This window comes from Heteronotia binoei, chromosome 21 (assembly GCF_032191835.1).
Source record: "Heteronotia binoei isolate CCM8104 ecotype False Entrance Well chromosome 21, APGP_CSIRO_Hbin_v1, whole genome shotgun sequence".
NCBI classification, from domain to species: domain Eukaryota; kingdom Metazoa; phylum Chordata; class Lepidosauria; order Squamata; family Gekkonidae; genus Heteronotia; species Heteronotia binoei.
Window position 1 is genome coordinate 41311035 of NC_083243.1, and position 25510 is coordinate 41336544.

Consider the following 25510-nt stretch of genomic DNA (forward strand, 5'->3'; position numbering starts at 1 on the left):
TGGAGTCCAGGATCTCCTGGACTTCATGGTGACTCTGACCCCTCACTGTCGTCGGAGGGGGCGGTGGGGCCCTGGGATGGAAGGACGTAGCACCAGGGTCTTTCCGAAGCAAGCTGCAATGAAAAACAGGATGGATCTTACTTAGAGATTACTTAGACACGACAGTCTCCGGGAGGAGGTGGTGGACTCGTTAATTTCCCCCTCAGCCATCTCGGGGGGGGTCACATTATAGGGAACCAGCAGTAAAGATACAAGTTCTGACAATAAAGTGTACCATCGGCGGGAAGGGCACATCATACAAGGTTAACAGTTATAGTCCCAGATTAAATAATGATAGTAGTAGGATAGCACTGCAGTGGGGCACAATGTCACTACAAGGGAGGCCAACTGATGGAATAATAGCTGGAATAGGACGCTCGCTGCCTCAGCCATAAGCCTGGTGGAATAGCTCTGTCTTGCAGGCCGTACGAAATGGCGATAGCACAGGTAGGGCCCAGATCTCCATAGGGAGCTGATTCCACCAAGCAGGGGCCAGGGCTGAAAAGGCCCTGGCCCTGGTTAAGGCAAGTCAAACGTCCTTAGGGACAGGGGTGGTCAGGAGGTGTTGTGTAGCCAATCATAATGACCTCTGGGTATGTTGGTCCCAGACCACGTAAGGCTTTAAATGTTAGTACCAGAACCTTGAAGACTTTGGCCTTTTAAATATTTAGTCATTGCCAGTGAAGTTGTCAAATATTCAGTTGTTGGCTAAGAAAAATATGTGGTTTTGGTACTAACTCGGAAACACATTGGGTGAGGCAAGGGATGGATGTTTTTAGTAACAGTCTTTACTTTTGTCTTTAACATTTCTGTGGTTTGCTGTAAATGGATGCTGACTAATTTCCTCCAGATAATCTCTATGGGAATACTCAGAACGGCTATTACTGCCACTCTCAGACCAGTCTGGATAGAGCCCCGCATGATTACAATGGCAGGATCCGCAATGGCAGCGTCTACAGCGCCCACAGCACCAGCTCTTTGAATAACCCCCAGCACTACATGCAGCCATCGCCGATGTCCTCCAACCCAAGCATTACCGGCAGCGATGTCCTGAGACCCGATTATGTCCCGTCGCAGCGGCACAGTGCCCTCATACCACCTTCTTATCGGCCTACTCCAGATTACGAGACTGTGATGAAGCAGCTTAACCGAGGAATGATGCACTCAGACAAGCAGAGTCATTCAATGAGGAATCTCAACATTGGCAATTCGTACGCTTACAGTAGGCCCGATGCCTTGGTGTACAGCCAACCTGAAATCCGAGAACATGCTAATTTCACTTCGCCTCAGTCTGGCCATTACCCATTCAACCTGAATTACAGTTTCCACAGTCAGTCCCCTTACCCCTACCCTGCTGAAAGGCGGCTGGTGGTTGGAGCAGTGAGTGTTCCTGAGCTGACGAACGTTCAGCTGCAAGCCCAAGATTATCCTGCGCCGAACATAATGAAGACTCAAGTGTATCGTCCTCCTCCTCCTTATCCTTATCCGAGACCTGCCAACAGCACTCCAGACCTTTCCCGACACCTCTACATCAGCAGCAGCAATCCAGATCTCATCACCCGCCGGGTGCACCACTCGGTCCAGACGTTTCAGGAGGACAGCCTGCCGGTTGCGCATTCCCTCCAGGAGGTGAGTGAGCCCTTAACGTCAGCTCGGCACGCTCAGTTGCAGAAGAGGAACAGTATTGAGATAGCTGGGCTGGCCCACAGCTTTGAAGCCATGAGAGTTAAAGAGAGGACCATGTCGGCGTCTGCTGCAGATGTAGCCCCTCCAAAGGTTGTCCCTGCTCAGCCCGTTGTTTTCCTGGAGAGAACAAAACAAGAGGAAAATGAGCAGCGAGAAGAAAATGTCAGCTATGGGCACAAGAAGTCTCTTTCAGATGCCACAATGTTGATTCACAGCAGTGAAGAAGAAGAAGAGTTTGAAGAAGAAAACAAGACTCCTGCAACTTTCTCCCCTCTCACCAATGGCAAACCCCAGCTTCCCTCTGTCCTGGAATGCTACCCTCCTGAATCCTTGCTGAACTATCCCTACAGTTCGGTTGTTCCACCTCCGGGTCCTTTGCACATCCTTGAACCTAAGCTGTACATTACAGAGACAGAGAAGAAGTTCAAAGAGGGGAACCCGACTCCTATCATGGCTGATACCCAGGTGCACAGGAGAGGTGATGGACTGTTGACGCCGTCTGTGTCTGAGTCTGATTTAACAACATGTACAAGATACAGAGTGCGGAAGGATTCAGTCAAGAAGAGACCGGTGTCAGAACTTCTTTCAGGAAAAAAGAATATAGTGGAAGGATTGCCTCCTTTAGGGGTAAGTTTTCCTGCTGAAATGCCTGCTGGTATCCCATCAGCCCCTTGGCTCATTTAGCCTTATATTTACTCTGGCATAATGCCAGGAAGCAAAGGTATTTCCCAGTCCTGATATTCAAGATCTTTTTTTTCAAACTGAGCATATATGCGACTGAACAAAAGACCTCATGCATGTAAAGAATAGGTTAGAACAGGGGTGGCCAACGGTAGCTCTCCACATGTTTTTTGCCTACAACTCCCATCAGCCCCAGCCATTGGCCATGGTGGCTGGGGCTGATGGGAGTTGTAGGCAAAAACATCTGGAGAGCTACCGTTGGACACCCCTGGGTTAGAAGAATGAGAGATGTGACTGTTTGACATTCCACCTGTGGCTCTTACAGGCACTGTTCCCTAATCTGATACCTATCCCATGTCTCAGGAAAGCAAGCAAGGCCATTTGTTTGTAAGGCTTGTGGTAAGCAGGTGGTTCTCACCTTGAAACAGTTGAAGGGACTGGAGAACAAGTAAACAGCAGGCTGCAGGCCTCATTCCAGGAATGGAAATAAAGGGCCCAGCCTCTCTAATAGCCCCCACCCTTCTCTGCAGGAGCAGCATTTTTGACCTAGCACAGGGGCAGCTGTCAGGACAGCAAGCTGATTGCAGAGAAGAGAGAGTGAAAACTACCCCCACCCCCACCACCCCCATCCATGTGGGAAAAAGAGCAAACTGGCCACAGTGAAGGAGTGCTGGTTTCACTCCCTATTCTCTGTGATGAGCTTGCCCTCCTCCTGCAACTTTGGCAAGCTCACTCTTTCACCTGGTCTACTTGTGTGTGTTTGGTGGGGCGGAACACAGGACATACTGTAGTCATGTGTCTCTTCTGGTTAATTGCAAATGTGTCTCTCTGCAAATTACATAGTAAGCACCATTGGGGTTAGGTCCAAACCTGCTTTTCTGCAGATGAAGGGGGGGGGGGAGAGGGATCCCTATACTCCTAAATGTGGCTGGGGGAGGGAGGGAGGTATACTTCACACAGTGGTTGTAAGAAGAAGGTGGAGGAGAGGAGAACTCTGTGCTCTGTCCTGAGCTTTTTGGAAGGAAGGAGGGATTCCAGTGTGTATCCAGGCACTCTAGCAAAGCTGTTTCACAAGTTAAGAACCAGGAGAGCCGGTTTGGTGTAGTGGTTAAGTGTGCGGACTCTTATCTGGGAGAACCGGGTTTGATTCCCCACTCCTCCACTTGCACCTGCTAGCATGGCCTTGGGTCAGCCATAGCTCTGGCAGAGGTTGTTCTTGAAAGGGCAGCTGCTGTGAGAGCCCTCTCCAGCCCCACCCACCTCACAGGGTGTCTGTTGTGGGGGAGGAAGGTAAAGGAGATTGTGAGCCGCTCTGAGACTCTTCGGAGTGGAGGGTGGGATATAAATCCAATATCTTCTTCTTAACCAGAGTTCTACATGGTCCTGCTTTTTAAAAAAACATTTTGATCCAGTACTTAAGCTGGAGTTTTATTTAAAGTTTTACTTCCACTCTGAGGCCATTTAAGTACTTTGTCAGCAGATACACCTGTTTGAAATGGTTTTCATTTCAGCATAGTGTACAATGACAACAACAGCAAAGAGTAGTCTAAAAAGAATTTTCTCCAACTTGCAGGCATTGCCAGCCTTTTCCAGGAATTATGGGCCAGACCTTTATTTAAAGTGCCCAGGTTTAGGCACAAACTATTAAAAGAGTAAATGAACTTAAAACCAGCCACGAGGCAATGTAGTTACGGAGGGCTGCATCCTGTGAACTTTTAGTGTAATGTACTCCTGCATCTCACCCACCTTTTCCTCTCAGGGCTTTAAGGCTCCTGATGTAGGGAGTTGCATGGTTCTGTTTTTGCTTGGACACTAATTTGTAAGTTATATTTATTTAGAAAATGCATTAGCTGCCTTTCCAGAGGCAGTCCTATACATGGTTATTATACAGCAAAACCCCCTGTGTGTGCAGTTGTCACATGTGACTGCTTGCATGGAGATTTGATGCTAATTCCTGTACAGGTGCGCCTTTTGTGTAGGAATTTCATAGTGAGCAAACCTGACTTGACCTAATAAAAACCAATCAAGATAGCTCTACCATCCAGGGAACTCTTCCAACTCATTTTCATACTTTCATTGTATTTTAATTTTTAAAAGCAATTTAATAGCATCCGTGAGAATACGAACATTCTTGTGTAATGTGGTCTGTGCTTTATAAAGCAGCCAAACCAGCAGCAGTCTAATTTGCTCCAAGTCCACCCCCCTCCATTCCCCCTCAACTAAGAATGCTTTTTTAGGTTTTAAAAGGAGAGTGGAAATGAGACACGAAATGTGTAGAATCTGAGAGCCAGCATGGTGCAGCAGTTAGAATGTTGAACTAGGATCCGGGAAACCCAGGCTTAAGTCCCCAGTCTGCCATGGAAGCTTGCTTGGGGGTGACCTTGGGCCAGCTGCAACCTCTCAGCCTGACCTTCCTCGCGGGCTTGTTGTTGTGAGATAAAATAGAGGAGAGGAGAACTTTATAAACCACTTTGGGTTGCCATGTTGGGGGAAAGCAGGGTATATAGACTACCGTGTTGCTTTGTCTGCCTAATAATCTAAACATTCATTTTTAAAAACGTTTCTAGCTCTCATGATGATGATGTGTGGGCAGTGCTTGATAGATATGAGAGACCAGTTGAATATGATTTCCACAGACAGATCACAGATTAATAAAGGATTCTACAAATATACAAGCTGCTGTCATGAACTTATTAGTAATTTTAGCAGTGTAATATTACTATTCAAGGGCAAACTGTCAAAAACTACAAATTTATTTATCTTATTTAAAGCCAACCCTTCTCACTGATGCTCAAGGTGAATTAGAGAGCACAAAAAGAGGGGAGGGGGAATGTAATCATACAGTATTGGATGTCGAATGAACCATGCACAGAACTGGGAGTACAAAACTGAACGGCAATGCAAGCAACTATGTGAACATACAGTGTAAGATATACAATAAACAATGCAAATGAACTATACAATAGAACTTGGAATGCAAAACTGAATGCCAATAGCAGTGCAACAGAACTAGGAATGTAAATTAAATGACAGCATGAATAGCAAACTGCCCAGGCTGGCATAGTGCGAGCCTTGCAGAATGTGGGATTGCAGAGGTACAAGGCAATGCCCGACTCCCATATGAACATATGAAGCTGCCTTATACTGAATCAGACCCTTGGTCCATCAAAGTCAGTATTGTCTTCTCAGACTAGCAGTGGCTCTCCAGGGTCTCAAGCTGAGGTTTTTCACACCTATTTGCCTGGACCCTTTTTTGGAGATGCCAAGGATTGAACCTGGGACCTTCTGCTTCCCAAGCAGATGCTCTACCACTGAGCCACCGTCCCTCCCATATGAAGGCACTCTTCTGGACCTTTCTGTCCCTTCTGCTCTGCCTTGGGTAGCCCAGGTAAGGCCAATCTTGTCAGATCTCTCAGAAGCTAAGCAGGGCCAACTCTGGCAAGCATTTGGATAAGAGACCTCCAGAGAATACCAGGGTCGGGACACAGAGGCAGGAATATCAAGCCACTTCTCTGAATGTCCTCCATGTAGAGCTTGCCATGACTTCCAGGTGTTGAATTAGGATCTGAGAGACCTAGTAGGGCAGCTAGGTTTTCTACTATATTTGGAGACCTTGCACCCTGGATGGACCCGTGTTCCCTTCTGCTGCTCCTTAGGGTGGCAAGGAAAAAGGGGAGGGGGAGTGTTGTTGGGGGTTTTTGCTGTCAGTCCGACTGCAACATCACTTCTGGCATGAACCAGATGCAAAGACATAATGTCTGTGAGACACTCTGAGATTTGTCCCAAACTCTATGGTTAAGCAATTGAGTTGTGGTGGATGCTAGTCAGTTGTGCCAGCAGAGTGACATTGCTTCCAGTGTGCACCCAAAGTGACATTGTGCCATTGGACAGTGATCAGATAGCTTCCCACTGTCTTCACTCTCTGGCCAGTTGCCAACACTGGGCTGGGAACCCTAGGAGGAAGCTTTCTGGGTGCCTGGCAACCAGCAGGAGGATTGGTAGAGTGGTGTTATAGGAATTTTTTTTTAAATGCAGCCTTGTGTACTTACCAGAAGTTCTGACCAAACATGATAAAGGGTGGCTCTAGGAATTGCCAGAAACCATAGAATTTCTGGTGATTGCTAGGTTTACGCTGGGAGTGAGAAAGAATAGCTGTAGGAATCACCAGAAACTCTATGGTAAAAGTTCTGGTGATTCCTAGAACAACCCTGAAAGAGAGATTTTAAAAAATCTGCTGCTGTTCCAGGAGGCAGCAGGCAATGGGTCCTGAGGGGGGTGGGAATCCCCCCCCCCGGGGATTTGACAGCCCTACCCGTATCAGTTTTGTTAAGAGGATAAAATATGAAAAGGAATACCTTGGTGGAAGTGTGGAATAAAGACATGCTACATAATATGCAGAAGTTGTGAGGAAAAACAGGTTACATCTTATTCCAAGGGTTGTTTTCACAGATTGCTTTCATAAATTACCACATATTCCAAGGTTTGTTTTCACAAATTGCTTTCACAAATTACCATGTATGACATCCTGAGTTGTTTTGAGGACGGACAAAATAGAATAGTAATAAGTAATGAAAACAAATCTGAACTCGAAGAGATTTAGGTGCAAGTTTCGGCCCACCTGGCCTATATTTGGACTATAAATTGTAAGTGTTCAGGAAAAAAAAATCCTTTGTCTCAAATTCTTTCCCACAAAGGTTTGTTTGTTATTCCTGTGAAGTTTCAACAGCTTGAAAGTGGAATGAAGACAGACCAGGTGGAAAGAATGTTGCTTTGCTACTGCTGTCTGTGTAAAGTTATTAGCTGAGAGAGAGCAGACCGTGTTCTTTGTTTTCTCTTTGCAAAAAATGGCTGGAGGGGCTGTCCTCCTTAGCCAGAGCTCTTCTCTGACTTGTGGCTGTCATGTTTGACCAAGGTCCTGTCGACTGCATAGTCATAAGTGTTCCTCGTTTCAGCAGATCATGAAAAAGAACAGAGCTGAAACCAAAAAAATAGGACCTTTGAAGTTAGCTGCTCTAAATGGACTGACGCTGTCCCGGCTGCCACTGCCAGATCAAGGAAAGGAGGAACCTGCCAGGACAACACACGATGAACGGGTGAGTTTGAGATTTCCTTGAGGTGTACATTGATAAAAGTTTTCTGTTTTGTTTTCATGGTCACATAATCCAGGTTGCCAATAAATTATTTTATCAGAGCAGCAGCGTCAGCATTTGGACCTGGTTTTGATGTGTGTAAGAGAAATACCAGCCCCTTGTTTTTTTCTTTGACGTTTTTGTGTAGTTTTGTAGTTTTTTTAAAATTGTTTTCAGTGCTGCATTGGGTTTGATAATTGGTTGAATCCAAAGGGACTCCTGTGCAGGCCATCAGGGAGACTTGTTCTGAGGTAATTCCAGAGGGGTAGCCATGTTAGTTCATTGCAACCAAGTGAATCAGGGGTCTAGTAGCACCTTAAGTATTGACAAGATTTAATCCTACATAAGCCTTTGTGAATCAGTATACACTTTTTCAGATGCATGACTCACACAGAAGTTTCTGCTGGAATGAATTTTGGTAGTCTTTCAGGTGCCACTGGATTCCTGTTTAGTTTTGCTGAGAGCTGTGATACAAATTAATTAAGTAAAATATACATGTGTCCCCCCCCCCCCTTCGTCCTATTCCTAAGGAAATCAGAGTGGTGTACACAGGTCTTGCCCCCCCCATGTTAGCCTCACAGCAACCCTGTGAGGCAGATGAGGCTGGAGGTTACCCAGCAAACTTTATACACAAGGGGAGGGGCTGTGATCTCCATTGATTTTTTTTAAAGCTCAAGCTATGGCCTCTTACACTTTGTTTTCATATACTGTTTGAACTGCCTTTTCTTTGGAGCTGTACTCTTTATCTGAGTGGTCTAAAGCAGCCCCTGTAGACCAGTAGTAGATGTTTAAGAATAAGGAAGCTGTTTATAAACATTTCAGGTTTTTTTTTTCCTTTTAAATTCATCACTCTATTCAACAGTCTTGTTTGTAGAGGTTAAAATTTTGTGAAGAAACCTGGGATGTTCATTCTATTTTCTTTCTAGAGTAAAAGCTTGGAACAACGGTTAGAACAAGGCATGGTATTCACTGAATACGAACGTATCCCAAAGAAGAGGCTGACAGACGGCGAGTGCTCAATAGCCCGACTTCCAGAAAATGCTGAACGAAATCGTTTCCAGGATGTGCTTCCTTATGATGACACTAGAGTAGAGTTGGTCCCGACTAAAGAAAACAACACAGGTTATATTAATGCATCCCATATTAAGGTGAGACCAAAAGTTGAGTTACAAGATGCATTGGGGTTAGTTCACTATGGCAGAAACAAGAAAGGAGTATTGTGAGGCTCAAAAATTAATGGAATCTTTGGAAGTGTAATGCTGGTCGAAGCTAGGGTTGCCAAGTCCAATTCAAGAAATATCTGGGGACTTTGGGGGTGGAGCCAGGAGACATTGGGAATAGAGCCAGGAACAAGGGTGTGACAAACATAATTGAACTCCACAGGGAGTTCTGGCCATCACATTTAAAGGGACAGCACACCTTTTTAAATGCTTTTCTTCCATAGGAAGGGGCTCATAGAATTGGACCCCCTGTCCAATCGTTTTGAAACTTGGGGGGTATTTTGGGGAGAGGTACTAGATACTATACTGAAAATTTGGTCCCTCTACCTCAAAAAACAGCTCTCCCAGAACCCCTGAAACCTTCAGATCAATTCCTCATTATACGCTCCACATAGGGAATAATAATATCGATCTCCACATAAGGAATAATGAAGTGCTCAGCAGACGTCCCCCCCCCTCCCGTTTCTGGCAACTCTGAAGTGAGGGATTGGCTTCTCTACTCACGAGTTGCAGCCAACTTCTTCCAAGTAACACATACACCCCATCCCAAGAGGAAGCCTTGCCAATCAGAGACTGGAGCCTCCAGAGGGGAAAAGTCACATGGTGGGTTGGGGGCGGGGCTTCCCCCTGCCGGCCAGCTGACTGGGGGTGGGAAGAAGCCAGGGAAAGTGGAAGAACCCCCGCTGGGACCTGGGGATTGGCAAGCCTAGTCTAAGCTAAAGCTCACTTCATCCAATGTTGCTGTTGAAGTGAGCCCTAGTCTGAACTGGATCATGGTCTTTTCCACCCAGTTATGCACTTGAGCTGTAATCCTAAGGATGCTTTCCTGGTTATAAATCGCATTGAATAACATGGGACTTACTTTCATAGAATCATAGAGTTGGTCATGTAGTCTAGGTTCACCTAGTCCAACTTCCTGCATAATCCAGGAAATTCGCAACTCCCTCCCTCCACCCCATACCCTGAGTGACTTCTGCTCCATGCCCAGAAGATGGCAAAAAACCCTCCAGGATCCCTGACCAGACTAGCCTGGAGAAAAGTGCTTCCTGACCCCAAAGTGATGATTAGTATTTCTCTGGGCATGTAAGAAAGGGCCATGAGAACTTAGCGCTGATGCAGTCCTTCCTGCCCTCCCTCTCATGATCTGCCTAAGTTCTCAGAACAGCATTGCTTTGGAGGAGAGCTGCTTAGAATTGCTCCCTTCGTCAGTTTTGTATGAAGCCAGCCATGTTTCTAGCCCAGAAAAACTAATGATCCATCAAATTGGTCAGACTTTATAGTGCCTTTTGGGTTTTATTAGAAGTAGAGGGAACATTCTCCATTATTGCTTCTTCTGCTTCTGTTGAAATGAGATACAACCAGACCAACTCTATCAGTGAACTCAACTGGTGGTTGGTGTAGATGAGTGCAAGAATGGGTGTTTTCCTAGGGAGCATGATAAAAAATATCTGCAGTATTTCCAGCCTGCATTCCCCTGTTCCTGAAAATGTATTTTCCTCTGGAGAGGAAGTGCTGTGGAATACATTCCTTGAAGGTCCAAGTCCTTTTTGCAATATACTTGTGATACAGCTCTGAAAGAGAGCAGGTTTCGGCTGACCTCCATTTTCTTTTTCTCTGTAGGAACTGACTTAAAAGTTGCTGCTTGCCAAGCCTGTTTTCTGAATGTTTTTAATGTAGTATGAATATTATATATGTTCTGACAAAGTGAGGTTTTGGCACCTGAAAGCTTCTGCCACACTAACCTTTAGTCTTCAAGGTGCCAGCAAGAATCTTTTGTCTGGAGCAGGGTAAATGTGGCTGCCCCTCTGGAATTTAAGCTGTAAATTATTTCCATATGTATGAACTTATCTGTCAGCATTCCTGTCTCTCTGAAAGCAATGGCTGAGTGCAAGAGGCAACTTATGATTTTACCTGAGGGTGTATGGCCTAGCCCAGGCTTAAAGGACATCTTCTGAACTTCCTAATTGTGCTGGGTGGACCAACACTCAATCCCTGTTCTTATCTCTCGCATATACTTAGCATTGTGAATTCTGCATGTCTAAGACTAAATGCCTGGAGATGAAAGCACGCAGCATGAACAGAGTTACATAGGTTGACCTGTATTGGTTGTATGCATAGTCCAGCATGGTTATTAGTCACCATGGTTAAACAGAGCCTCCATCTTCAGAGGGAGAATCCATTTCAAAACCTGTGCTAAGGGACAGGGCTTTTTTTGAGCAGGAACACACAGGAACGTAGTTCCGGCTGGCTTGGCATTAGGGGGTGTGGCCTAATATGCAAATGCATTTCCTGTTGGGCTTTTTCTACAAAAACACTATGTGAAACAATGGTGACACCAGGGGGTGTGGCCTGTCATGCAAATAAGTTCCTGCTTGGTTTTCTCTACAAAAAAAGCCCTGTTACAACAAATATAGGCCTCTGTAGGCCTTCTGTGGAATTTGGGTGGTCATTGGGTGAAACAGGATGCTGAACTAGATGGACCATTGGCCATCGAGTCTGCTGCATTTGTGTGCTTATGGTTTCCACCTGCTTCATTTTGATCACCAAATGCTATTGCTTTCCTTTCACTTCTTGTATGGCAAGTCACATTACTTTCACAAATGATCACCTTAGTAACCATTTATTTTCTTGTGCTTCCTCAGGTTGCTGTTGGGGGCATGGAATGGGACTACATTGCTACCCAAGGTCCCCTGCAGAATACATGCCAAGATTTTTGGCAGATGGTATGGGAGCAAGGAGTTGCCATTGTAGCCATGGTGACAGCAGAAGAGGTGGGCGCTTTCTTTCATCACTGGAAGAGAAGTCCTTTTTCCTCTTAATAGCAGTAGAATAGTCCAGAACATTCACTTTCTGAAACATGTGTTTGATGTTGCAGGAGGGAAGCCGAGAGAAAAGTTTCCGATACTGGCCACGGCTCGGCTCAAGGCACAATACAGTGACATATGGGAGATTCAAAATTACCACCCGTTTTCGGACAGACTCTGGTTGCTATGCCACCACAGGCCTGAAGATCAAGCACCTTCTCACAGGGCAAGAGAGAACAGTGTGGCACTTGCAGTATACTGACTGGCCAGAGCATGGCTGTCCAGAGGACATAAAAGGATTTCTCTGTAAGTTTTATTCATTGTCAGGTGATTGCTTTGTGGATTTTGAGAAAACATCTTTTTATAGGGGGCTAAAAACAGCTTGCTCTACACATGTGAATGCCTAAGCCACTAAAGTCAGTGAATAACCAGTTTGGTGTAGTGGTTAAGTGTGCGGATTCTTCTCTGGGAGAACCGGGTTTGATTCCCCACTCCTCTGCATGCACCTGTTGGAATGGTCTTGGGCTAGCTCTGGCAGAGGTTGTCCTTGAAAGGGCAGCTGCTGAGAGAGCCCTCTCAGCCCCACCCACCTCACAGGGTGTCTGTTGTTGTTGGGGAGAAGATATAGGCGATTGTAAGGGGCTCTGAGACTGATTCAGAGAGAAAGGTGGGGTATAAATCTGCAGTCATCTTTTTCTTCTTCTAATTTAATGTTTGCTTGGATTTTATTAAAGCCTGTCACTTCATTTCTTCATAATTATCCCTCAGATTGCAAGGCCTGATAAAGGCCGTTGAATAGGATGTTTTGGAGGTCATTAATCATAGGGTCGCCTAAGACTTATCAAGTTGAGAGTTCTTAGAAACATGTGCTCTGATTCTCAGCCTGCACAATAGAGATCAGATGCTCTCTTACCCACCTCCAGGCTATTCTGGAACCTTCTCATGCATGGACCTCCTCTGTGCCTGTCACCATGCATATGCTGTAATATTTGTGTGCACCTCCTGCTCAGTACACCAAGCTACTTCTTTCCCGGCCTTTAAGGTGCTGTGAGATATATTTTCATTTGTTCAATTCTTTAAGTAGGTAGGCTAATTTGTTGGTACCTGATATCTGTGTACTCTCTTTTAGTGGTTTTGTGATTCAACCGGGGGTGATTTAATATCATGGTTTACCTGAAATGTTTTTAAAATAGTTTTAAATTAGTAAACAGTGATGCTTACAAACAGAAATATATTTTGAAAAGTTCTGATACCAGAGTTGTTTCATTGTATTTTTCTGTTATGGCTCTTCTGGCTTGATAGATGGTGTAGAACTAAAATGGTCACCCATATAAAAATGTGTGTGTGCTGGAAGTTAATGATTTATTAAATGATGAATGAATCCTTTCTTTATTGTGCAATGATAAAATATAACCTGTGCTATATATTGTTAGATTTATATTATTTTAATTGCTGTAATCTTAACTGAAAACAAAAATTGGTCTACCAATGAAGCCACTCCTAATGGCTTGTAGCAAAACTATAGGATCTGGAAATCTAACAGACATGTTCTGAACCTTGTTGGCCTTCTATGTAAAGATTGGGTTCCAGTGGTAAATAAGCCTCCAAACTGAAGAAAGACAGATGAAATGTCTTGATATCTAGAACAGACGTCTTTGGAAGGGCTTCCTTTAGTTCTATGGACTAAATACTGGAATATTGTTACTCCGTTGTGATTGGAAAGACTGTTTTTGAACTGACTTCTTTGAATATCTTTTTGCTACATGCTCTTGTTTATTTGAAGTTCTATGTGCAAGCTTTGTCAGAGCACCACTGACCCCTACATTACATTATCTTGTTGTTTATTTACACTTCTAATGGCTTGACTGTTTTCTTTCCTTGGCTTAGTTATGATATCCTTTTGAAATAACCCCACTTTTTGTCTTTTCATTGGATTTCACAGCATACTTGGAAGAGATACAATCTGTACGACGCCATACAAACAGCACCGCAGACCCTGCCACTCCCAATCCCCCCCTGCTGGTTCACTGCAGTGCTGGTGTGGGAAGAACAGGCGTGGTCATCTTGTCGGAAGTCATGATTGCTTGTTTGGAACACAATGAGGTTATTTCTTGATTTTTAAATTAAGGCAGATGTTTTGGTATCTTATGTCAGGGGACTGACTGATCAGATCATTCATGGAGTAGCTTTTGGAGTATCCAGTCCTCCTCCATAAAGTTTAGGCAGTTCTTGCAATATTTGGCATACCATCATAGTGGCAGCCTTCCTTCCATGTGTTGGTTTTGTCCTCTGATATGAAGAGGAATACTGTCCTTGAAACATCAGTAGCTGCTAAGGTCTTGGATCCAGCAATGTGCAAATGGAAACATGAATGGATTTAGCACAGTTCTGCCTCTACAAGAACTTGTGCCATACCCAGCGCTTTCCTCCCTATGCATTGTGGTGCCCAAGATCTTGTGCAAGCAATAACACAAATGGGGATACAATGTGTTTCACTTGGTGCAAACGACTACTTGCCATCTTTTTCATGTATTTTTGCTTGCACAAGAGCTCTAGGACAAGCAGAAATTGTGAGCTAGATTCAACCCAATGACTTCTTGCAGACCTGTCCTTCATGGATCACTGAGCCATCTAATTTAGTATTTACTTTGGAGTTGTGCTTCAGGGTCTTGGCAGAAGAAGATATTGGATTTCTATCCCGCCCTATACTCTGAATCTCAGAGTCTCAGAGCGGTCACAATCTCCTCTACCTTCCCCCCCCCACACACACACACACCACAGACACCCTGTGAGATAGGTGGGGCTGAGAGAGCTTTTACAGCAGCTGCCCTTTCATGTACAACTCCTGTGAAAGCTGTGGCTGACCCAAGGCCATTCCAGCAGGTGCAAGTGCAGTTCTCCCAGATAAGAGTCCGTGCACTTAACCACTACACCAAACTGGCTCTCAGAGAAATGGTGTTCCCAACGTACATTCCCTTGGTAGTCTCCCATCCAAGTACTAACCATGGCTAACTTTGCTTAGTTTCCAAGCTCTTGATGAGATGGAAACTGGAAATGATGGGGCTTAAACCTTGGACATTCTGCATGCAGGGCGGGCTAGTCAGGGCTGTTCAGGCTGCTCATGAAAACCCCTGATTGAACATTAATAACAAGAATGGGAATCTCAACAAGGGCTCAGGCCAAGGCATAAGATCTGCTTTGGTAGCAGCAAGGGTGAGCCACCATCTGCTCCACTGACACTAAAGCTGATTCTGGTGCCTGCTTTATTCTTAGGGCAGCATTTATGCAAGATGCCCTTGATGGACCCCATTCCCTGCCATGGGTTTGCTGCCCTCTGTTCACTCATCCCATCTGCATAGAACAGAGAAACTGCCTTGTACTGAGGCAGATCACTTATCTGTCAAGGCCAATACTGTCTACTTTGACTAGCAGCAGCTCTCCATGGTTTCAGGTAGACATCATTTACTACCTGATTCTTTTAACTGGAAGTGCTGGGGCTTAAACCTTGGACGTTCTGCACGCAGAGCAGATGCTCTTCCTCTGAGCCACAGCCCTTCTCCCTTTGCTTCTAGGAGGCCTAATCTTCACTATTGCTTAGAGGAATGAGCTGATGGACTAGCAACAGCAACTGCTATTGCTTGCCAACATCATTGTTCCCTCACCTGTCCAAGCTGAGAAAATTGCAATGGGAAGCAACAGCGGGGGCTGTGGCCAATTTTTGGCTTTTCCAGGACCTCAGCAGTTGCACGAGAATGCCAGCTCTGATGCTGGCCTTGGATGGCATCTGATTGCAAGAGAATTTTTGGGCATGAGGGTTTTTTTCCCTTCACAACATTCCTCCACAGCCGCCATACAGGGAAGCCTAGCAACATCTCTGTAAATGTTTTCAGAGGTGGGATCTTAGCAAAGTGATTTGGCTAACGTCAAGGATAAGAGGTGCCAATGATTTCCAGAGCTGGGTGGGCTAACTGGGAATTACAGACAAATGATCAAAAGTTTGAGCATCTCACATTGTGGTGTCTGATTTGGTGAAATAGACTTGCTGAGAATTTACAGTCTGGGCATCTGGGGCAGAACCTGTTGAATTTGATTATACCAATTTGATTATCTTTTTTTCTAGCCATTGGATGTCCCAAGAATGTTGGAGATGTTGAGACACCAGAGGATGATGATGGTGCAGACGTTGTGCCAATACACGTTTGTTTATGGAGTTCTTCTTCAGTTCCTTAAGAGCTCAAGGCTGATCTAAACCTCCCCCTCTCCACTTTGAGTCCTGTTATTTGCAAGAGTTTACAAAAAGCGGAATGTTGCCTTCTGTGGGGGAGGTCTTGAAGACACAACTTGTGTGGAGTTACCTTTCTGACATGGTTTGAAGATGCTGAGTGCAAGTCCAGGGTCATCCTTTCGGCCTTTGTAGAACAAAGCCGGGAGCGAATGGGCTCTCCTTTCTTCATTCATGCACAGCTACAGCAGCAGCAAGAAAGGAACGAGTGTGTGCTTTTCGTACATGTACTGGTATGCTGTGTTTTCCATGTACTCTGGTGACTGTTACTGTAGGCAAACCAAGGGCTGCCACTACCAAGACAGCACCCTGCCCCATCCAAAATCATGGATGCTTATTTTTTTTTCTTTTAGTTTTTTTTTTTTTAAATCACTTGTAGATTAGAGAGGAAAAAACCTATGTATATTTGTCATGGGGGGATAAGATGCGTGCCCTGAAAATGCAAAAGCCACAAATGGCATCACTGTGCTTGGAATTTTGTATTTAAATTAGTGTGTGTGTGTGTGTATACATACATACACACACACCACCCCCTATGGATACACTGGTTCACATTGGAACCAACAGCTGCAATAAACCTTTAAAAGTAGTGCTTGAGGCAATTTTGTATTTAGCTATTTTTTTCTTGCACTTCAAGGCTACAAAAAGCACAATATTTCAGTGTAGTTATATATAATTGAGGAATGAGGGGTCTTGAGTTCTTCTGGGTTAAGAGTTGTACAGTGAGAGGAGGAGACGGGAAGAGATTGTACAGGTAATAGGTTGTACAGCGTTGAATGTAGTAAAATGAGCTGGAGCAGTGTCGTTGCAGGGGAAAGGATGAATCATAAAATGCGAAATGATTACACTTGGCATTTTTGTCCACCCCTCTAAGATCTAAGGGGGTGATAATGTTGCCAAAAGGGGGGGGGGGGAGTCTATATACATTGTAGAATGAAATCAAGTTTCAGAAGGAACCAGGGTGATGAAGTACAGGATATATGCTCAGTATTATTTGACTATTTAGAAGACGATTGGCTACCACTGGTTGAAAGCAAAGCAGATGGAGGTGATCCTTACGCACTTTTTTAGCTTGATGCATCTAACAAGTGAGCATACCGTTCTTGTTTTCTTTTTTATCTTAGGAAATGCTTTTTAAGGTGAAGCAAATGTGAGAGGACTTGTTTTTAAAGTAGGATGTTGCTGATTGGTGACTAGGCAAGTTGTGTTTGAAACAGGGGAGGGCAAATGCCCTTGCTGGTTTACATGTTTTTGTGGAAAGGCTGCAGTATTACCCATTTTTGTTTATATTCCCTATCAAGTATATTTGTTGATGCACTTACATCACAGTACAATCCTTGACTCAGTTTCTGTCTACTCACAGATTCCTGGGTGACACCACCTCTGGAACTACTCTCCAGGAGGAGATACTGAGAGTAGAAGCAATGTCACCTCTAAGCTGCAGAGTCTTGTGAGCAAAAAGTCTACTTTGTGAGCTACTGGCATTAAAGTTGTGAGCTACTGCATAAATTAGTGTGCTCTGGGGTCATCCTTCCTGAGCTAAGACAAAAATGTGTGAGCTGGAGGCTAAATGTGAGCTAGCTCACACTAACTCAGCTTAGAGGGAACATTGGAAGGGATTGCATTTTTTTTATAGGGTCTATCCACTTTTTAAAGATCACTTTGGAGGCCAAGATAAGGCAAATATCCTAACTGGGGTATAAAAACAAATGAAGGCATACCTGTTGAAAGCAAGAAAAGTAGCTTTCTCCTCATGGAAGGGAGAGGGTTGCGGTTAAGTAGTGATTCTCTACAGGGGCTTATGCAATAAACTCAACAATGCTTGTGGATGCCACAAGGGCTCAAAGCACCTTCAGCTGTATATCTGGGCTGTTGAATCAGTAAGCAAATTAATGTTTCATTTACGGTGCCAGGCTCCACATATGGATTTTTTTTCAGACTTGGGCCATGCTGACTGTTTGAAGAGATTTGTGGAGTGCCTCTGTCAGTCTGACCCGGCCTTTGTGACATGTTCCTGAGCTGTCAAAAGAGCAATCGGTAGAAGATTCCAAACACTTTTGAGGGCAGTCATAACTGACATGGTGCAAAATGATTGACCTTTTGTCTTTTCCCCAGTGGCGATCAGTCTAGCTTTCCAGCTGGTTTTAGCTAATATGGGAATGGATCCAGCCATCTTCTAGGTGGTTTTCCTTCAACTGAAGTGGCTCTTTGTCCAATGGAAGAGCCACTTAAGTTGGAGGGAGGTGCCTTTGGTTGAAGGAAGGCTTAAAACTTGAGCCAAAAGCAAAGGGAGGGTTATAAATATTTTAATGAATTGACTTTGCCCAGTGGAGGGGTAGGATCCACCCCAGCATCAATAGCAGCTTCATCAGTTGACCCAGCTGTGGTGTAGCAGCTGGGCTAATTTCTTGGAACTTTTGAGATAGATTCTGAAAAAGCTACATCTGGCCTTCTCCTCATACTTGGTTGCTTGTATTGGAACTGGATTATGGATGGGGATATTGGGGAACAATTTTTAAAATAGGATGGATTTAGCACTGTTCTTCATGCACAATGTGGCAATTGGAAGGGTAAATTTCATACAGGTTTTTTTTTTAACATGACAGGATAGATGATTAGTTCTGTCATTTATAAAGAACTGTTTTCAATGGGGCTCTTAAAACTCCAATTCGACTTTGGTTTTATCATGTTATTTCTTGGAAGTTTATTCAGTACAACACTTGATTGGGAATGTGTTCATATCAGCTTTGCTTTGCTTTGCACAGAACAAAAAGGGGAAAGCTCAGAATTTTGCCTCTGGCATCCCTGGTGTGAAGCTGTACGGGCTTGAAATAAGGACCAGGGGGAACTAAAATGAAGAATGTAGTTCCAGGTTCTGCTGCCTTTCTCCAAGACAAGATGTTTACAAAATTGGAGTTTATTAGGATGAAAAGAAGAAGTGCTTGAACTTTTCTTCACCCACACTGAAGTCGCACACTGAGCATTTCCCTGGGAATATGTTGCTTGATTTTAATGCTAGTTAGCAGGCACTGTGTGTGTTTGGCATAGAAAGGATGTACCGAGTTTTGTGCATCTGTCCCACTGCTGAGATGCCTGCCTCCACACGTCATGGGCTGTGTTTGCAGGTAATTGGTTTTCTTGCTCTCTTTAAAGCTGAGCTGAAGTTACAGAGCAAAGTCAAGAGCCCTCTGTCAGTGAAGTGAAAAGAACTGTTCAGAAACCTCACCAGTGTGATTATTGCACTGTCAGATTTGGAACTGGTTTCTTATCCAGTGAGGCTTTGGACCTTCCTGTCCCACAGTGCAGACAATCAGCTGCCTACATTGCATAGCAAGTTGGTTTTTAAACTCAGAAGAATTTCCCAAGTGGTTTGTGAGGCAAAAGTGGGTGAGGGAGTTAGAGTTTTACTCGGTATGTGCAGGACTTTTAAGGAAGCCCAACAGAACACTCTGGATTGTAACTGTTGATATGACACCCTGGGGTGGACCAATTTCCTTTGGCCTCTTTCTGTATATCTCTGCAGTTTCACACTCAAAACTGGGCATGTGCAGACCCCTCATATGGAATGTTCTAGATTTAAAGAAAGCACAGTGAGTTCCCTCCCCTCCTTGATGAACAACTGTTTTGCTGTTTATGGATGAGGGGTGGGGTCAGGGCCTTCCCACAAGCTTCTCCAATAATACTGCGGGTCCTTTTGAAGTTAGCATCTTAGGTTAATTTTTCTTGGGAATCCTTTTTTTTTAAGCTGAGGAATGAAGCAAGTTTTATAGACGGTAAGGAGGCTATTGGATATAGGATGTAGGTTTTTACATGTGTGTGTGTGAGGAGATCTTGTGTCTTTAGATCTGCAGTTGTTTTAATCCCATTAAAACTATTCTTGAAGCACAGTTGAAGAAGAAAGCATATAAAAGGAAAATGGGATGCTATTTTATTTCATCAGAATATCTCAGAAGTTCAGAGGCTGAAACAGTATGGAAACTTCCAGAAACTGTTCTGGAAGGGAATTGATAGGTTAGGAAATTGAATCCCCCCCCCCCCCCCGGCCAATTCAAACAGCAAGATACTTCTTTCAGAGATGATCTACTGATATTCCTTTCAGGGACCTATTCTGAATTGCTCCTTGGGCCTGTTGACTTCATGGGAAGTTAGTCCCAGTTCACATGTTACTACAGTGGTGTGAGTTGCTTCCCCATTGTGTTCTCTGCTTTTATGGAGGAATTCTGTGGCATGGGCAAACAATGTGGGTCCTTTCCATGCTAGTATTGCCCACTTGAGGGGACAAATAATGTTTGCATGAGAATGATCCATATGATTTGTACATCCAATGTGGTTCTTCCTCACTGGACCATAATTCTTCTCCCCCCCCGCCCCCAAAATATTTTTTTCTTTTCTTTTAATCTTCCTTGCTGACTTTGTCTACTCCTCTCCACTCTGGCAACGTATGGATAATCCCACCCCTTAGCTCAAAAGCTAATGTGTCCTGAACAGGAAGGGTTTTTGGTTTTGTTTTAAATTGATCCTTCAAGGGTACCTTTAGATTCTAAGACCTCAGAATCCCCTTGGCCAAAATGGGTGCTTGGCTACTTTGAAGATTTATTCTGTGTAAACAAAAGAGGTGCTGGATCTTGCCTTTAATTTTCTCTCTCCTTTTTGTGCCAGTATACAGATTAGTACTCTGCTTCAACAGTAGCACATGTCATTATTCAAGTATTATTTTTTCTAGTATCAAGCTAAAAGTTCTACTGTGTGCGCTTTGTCTCTTCTTCAGTCAATACTGTAAAAATGTATAATCACTGCAGCTTTAATTCCTGTACAATTGAAATGGGTTTGTAAAACAATGTACAAATTGTATTTGATAGACAGGCTTGTTTTACTTTGATATGTAATATATGTGAAATGGATTATATCACAGTCTATTTTTGCCATGGAAATAAATATTTGAAGTGCTTATAAACTAGTTGTTTTGTTACTATAATTGGAACTATACAGGAAACCTTGGGCCAGTCACATGCACTCAGCCTAACCTACCTCACAGGGTTGTTTTGAGGATAAAATGGACAAGAGAAAAAATGGTGTCATCTGCTTTGGAGTCCCCTTGTCAAGAAAGGCAGGGTATAAATGACACAAGTAAATATATTTGACAAGGGCAGATAAAAGATTGATTGGTGGGTGAGAAGGAGAGAAGGAAGCAGGGAGAGGTATGGAATGGAGGTTGCTAGGAGGAGGGAAAGAGGAGATAGTGTGGGAGGGGAGTATTAGATCTCCCCCTTCCCCACAAGTCTTTCTGAGCCCCCTGCGTGTAACAATGTAATGACAAAGCTGAACTACCCACAAGATAGTGGTTCTATATACCTGGGAGGATCTTTTAAATGTTATTTAAAAATATTGGTGTGACGGACTCAGGCAAGTTAGCCTGGAAGCTGGGAACAGCCTTGCAATGATTGGCTGGGCCACAGCTATGGTAACTAAAATGTAGCAAAATGAAGGGGCTGCAAAAGGAAAAAAAACACCTGAGAGAGTTTTTTGGTCTTCCAGAGGAAGTCTTCAGTGAAAGTCTAGAGTGTGAAGACTGGGACTTAGGCTGGTGTGAAGCAACTGGACAAGGAGCTGAGAACAGTCAGTGGGGCTGAGTTCCTTTGAAGACAGACCTGGGCTGAGTTTCTGTCTGAAAGAGAGTTTAAGTCAGAAGGGGGAAAAACCAGGCACCTTCTGTGAGGAAAACTCTCTGTGGGAGTTCAGACTCCTTGTATAAGCTGAGATCACTCAAAACTCTGGAGGGAGATAAGGTAAAATATACTTCAAGATTTTTAAGCATATCAGAAGAAATAAATGAGGATTTATTTTGTTCAGTAGTGGAAACATTGACCCCCACGCTGGAAAAAGAACAAAAAAAACCTGAGAGGGAAATTAAATATATATATAGGTTAAACTCTCTAAAGCTAAAAAAGAATGGCTCACTTAGAGAAATACATTCAAGAGACATAAGGAAACAGATCAAAGATGTAGTTTGGAGAAGGGAAAGGGAGAAACTTATTAGATCTAGAGGTCAGAAAAATAAAAAAATGAAAGAGATATTATGGATAATTAGGCATTTAACTCCAAAACCAAGAGAGGTTTTAAATAACCAAGAGAGAAATTGGCGTAAACGGAAGAAATACCAAAAATGGAGGATTTAATAGGAAAGAAATACCAAAAATGGAGGATTCATAATTGGATGGTGCTGCTGAATGGAATGCCAAAGCAAATAGTTAGAATAGGGGGGCAGGTCATACAGATGGTTAAAGGTGTATGGAAGTAAAGTATTATGCAAGGTGTCAAGCGTCATCGATAAAATATCTTTAATGAGTTTTCCTTGAGTGCAAGTGAAAAGGATAAATGGGTTTAATTTGTAATGTAATAGTGAAGGTGAATGTAGTAAATGGTGAATAGAGATAATGGAATTTGAATGTATATATAATTAGTGAAAACACTGCCTTCGACTTCTGTTTTAATAATATTTTCTTTTGTATGGTAACAGGCTTGTACACAATATATTAATTTAATAAACTATAAAAATATTTTAAAAAAAAAACTCTGGAGGGAGGACTGGATTCTGGTGGCTAGAAGGGAATCCCAAGACTCAGACAAGGAACCTAGCTGGGGCTGAGACACACAGGAGTGAGGGGCTGGTATTACCTCACAGGGTGTCTGTTATGGGGAGAGGAAGGGAAGGCGATTGTAAGCCACTCCTTTGGGTAGTGAACATCAGGGTATAAAATCAACTCTTCTTCTTTTTCACATTACAGTGACTGCACACATAAGAACATAAGAGAAGCCATTTTGGATCAGGCCAACGGCCCATCAAGTCCAACACTCTGTGTCACACAGTGGCAAAAAATTTTATATATACACACACACTGTGGCTAATAGCCACTGATGGACCTGTGCTCCATATTTTTATCTAAACCCCTCTTGAAGGTGGCTATACTTGTGGCCGCCACCACCTCCTGTGGCAGTGAATTCCACATGTTAATCACCCTTTGGGTGAAGAAGTACTTCCTTTTATCTGTTTTAACCTGTCTGCTCAGCAATTTCATCAAATGCCCACGAGTTCTTGTATTGTGAGAAAGGGAGAAAAGTACTTCTTTCTCTACTTTCTCCATCCCATGCATCCCACACACATCCTGCCTGTACATATATTCATGTTATGAATGAAGCCAGGGACTAGTTCCTGGATAAATGTGTTTAGGGTTGTCAGGTCTCCCATTATGGCAGAACACCTCCCTCCAGAAATGTGTGTATCCCACTACCACTCCTTTGGGTGGTAGGAGATTGGTTTATTTTTTTTTAAAAAACTGCTGTTGTCACAATGTGATATAATTTCTACGAAAAACCATAAGTGATGTCAGTGTCACTCTAGTCATCACCAGAAACTATGGCTCCACCATAGAGTTTCTGGCTATTTCTAGAGTAATGTGATGATGTGTGTGCTGACAATGCCCCTGTACCTTCCACTTAGCACCAATCAGCTGGCAGCTTGGTTTGTATCACATGTTCTGCTATATATGCATGCATTGACTGGAACATGAAAATTACTCAGTGCACATACACTCAAACGTACACTGTACATGGACTGTACCTGTGTGATCTTTAAAAAGTGGATAGACCCTACAAAAAAAATCTTATACTAAGAAATTACATACACGCATAGTACAACAGAAGCCCTGTTTACAAATTACCCTAGATTTCCTCTCCCATCCAAGTACTAACCAGAGCCAACCCTGATTAGCAACCAATATCTGATAAGATCATGTTGGACTAGTCTTGACCATCCAATGCAGGGCAAGTGTTCCCTTACCCTCTTCTCATTCAACACATGGGGGTGGAGAAACATGTTGAGGATAAGGCTCCCAGCCTAATTTTCTGTGAGAAGTGATGGCAGGGGGACATCATTCAATCATGTTTTCTTCACTGTCTCAATTGGTAAAATCCAGACATAAGTTTGCCATATTGGTGAGAACCAGGCCTTAGTTACAGTGCTAACCCCCACTCCCAACTTCCCATCTGGTTCAAATTCTAACTAATTACATCTCCAGTTATTTTCAAGACCAGTGACAGATAAGTACCCAACCTGAAGCCATACATCTTTCATCCTGTACATAGCAAGCTGGTATTACATATACTGTCACATATTTTTAGTATTGAGGTATCTGCATTTTACACACAAGGCAACTGGGAAAGACTTTGAATGGTTTGTTGTTAATAGCTGATATTATTCCTTGAGTTGCTTTCATTAGATTATTACTAATGATCATCAAGTGGATGCCATGTTCTCTATGTACATTTAGAGCACCAAATTCTTCTGAGAACAGAGTTGGGCTCACCAGCCCTGAAGAGAGGAGGGGAAAAAATAAAGATTTTCACTTAGATGAAGTTCTCACAAGGAAAGCATTTGTCAAACTCAACTGATACTGATAACTGATATGAAGCAGCTAGCTATCCCTTTCTGTCTATAAATACAGGACTATAGGGCTTGTGGGACCGGTTTGTTGTGGCGGTTAGTATGTTGAACTAGGAACCTGAAGACTCGGGTTCCAATCCCTGGTCTGCAATGTGACCTTGGGTCAATCTCAAACTAATTTACCACACAACACTGCTGTATGAGGATAAAATGGATGAATAATATAAGAATGTATAGTGGGTTTGCATCTATTACTAAGGTAATAAAACCGATATGCTAAAGTCCCTAACAGTTTATGTTATCCCAAATGAAGGAACTGGGGATTAAGAGTTATATGCAATGAACTGTATTTCCCAGCCCCTCCTCTCTTCTAGCCATTCCTAGAATTTAGCTAAGTACTTATAAATTTGATATAGAAAGATTGGAAGATTTGGGGGGGATGCTTTTATTTAGAGTTGGTGTACATACTCCCTCTTTGACACTTCAAATCATGCTCAACTAGTTCTGAGCACTTACTAGTAGCCCTGCCTATGGAGACAAATTCCGATCAAAAGATGAATCTGAATTCAATGGGATATTAGACTACAGAGGATCGTTGGAAAGAAAAAGGTCCAGTTACAACATTTTGAAGACTGGTCATTTTTGAGTGTCAAGTTCTTGGTTGGGTTTGTTGTAAAGCAAGTGATCCTAAAAGTAAACCAGAAGACTAAAACGTAGTTAATTACAACATGTAATCTGACAGTGATTGCTTTGACTCCAAAAATCTTACTGGCCTCTAAGGTGCTACTGGACCCAAATCTGGCTCTTTCCCAGGGTAATAACAGTTGGGCCATGCAAAAAAAAAAAAAAACTGCTTATACCGGTAGTATCTGAACAGCATGCTAAAGCTAAAGCTATTAATAGTGGCTTGGATCCAGATTAGACAGACACTTCTGCAGGTGCAAGGATTTCCACTTGCAGAGTTAGTTTTCCTGCCTCCCTCCTTGAACCCCAAATGCCATCCCCCATAATCCTGTTCTTAGATGAGAGGGGAACTCCCAGAAATAAGATTTTGGAGAGGAGAGGAAGACAGTTTGAGCTGTCATGGAAGCTGGGAAAAATCCTTGCACCCATGGAAATGTTAGTCTGAATCTATTGTTGTTATTTATATAATTTATATTCCACCCTACCCTATGAATGGGCTCAGGGTGACTCGCATAATAAAAACTGTAAAAAAACCCAACCACATA

General features: G+C 43.4%; 1 protein-coding gene across 6 annotated transcripts in view; it reads left to right on the forward strand.

Annotated features, from left to right (window-relative positions):
- The window catches only part of PTPN21 (protein tyrosine phosphatase non-receptor type 21), a 69699-nt gene extending 53500 nt beyond the window's left edge, over positions 1-16199 (forward strand). For 4 of the 6 annotated variants that reach the window (XM_060263047.1, XM_060263049.1, XM_060263050.1 and 1 more), the window contains 7 exons: positions 890-2352; positions 7359-7499; positions 8462-8683; positions 11398-11526; positions 11631-11865; positions 13502-13662; positions 15680-16199. In XM_060263047.1, the coding sequence (XP_060119030.1) occupies positions 890-2352; positions 7359-7499; positions 8462-8683; positions 11398-11526; positions 11631-11865; positions 13502-13662; positions 15680-15808 (2480 nt within the window). In that variant the 3' untranslated portion in view covers positions 15809-16199. The remainder of the gene's footprint in view (positions 1-889; positions 2353-7358; positions 7500-8461; positions 8684-11397; positions 11527-11630; positions 11866-13501; positions 13663-15679) is intronic. The other 2 variants (XM_060263048.1, XM_060263052.1) reach the window with 1 other exon arrangement.
- The last annotated feature ends 9311 nt before the right edge of the window (positions 16200-25510 follow it).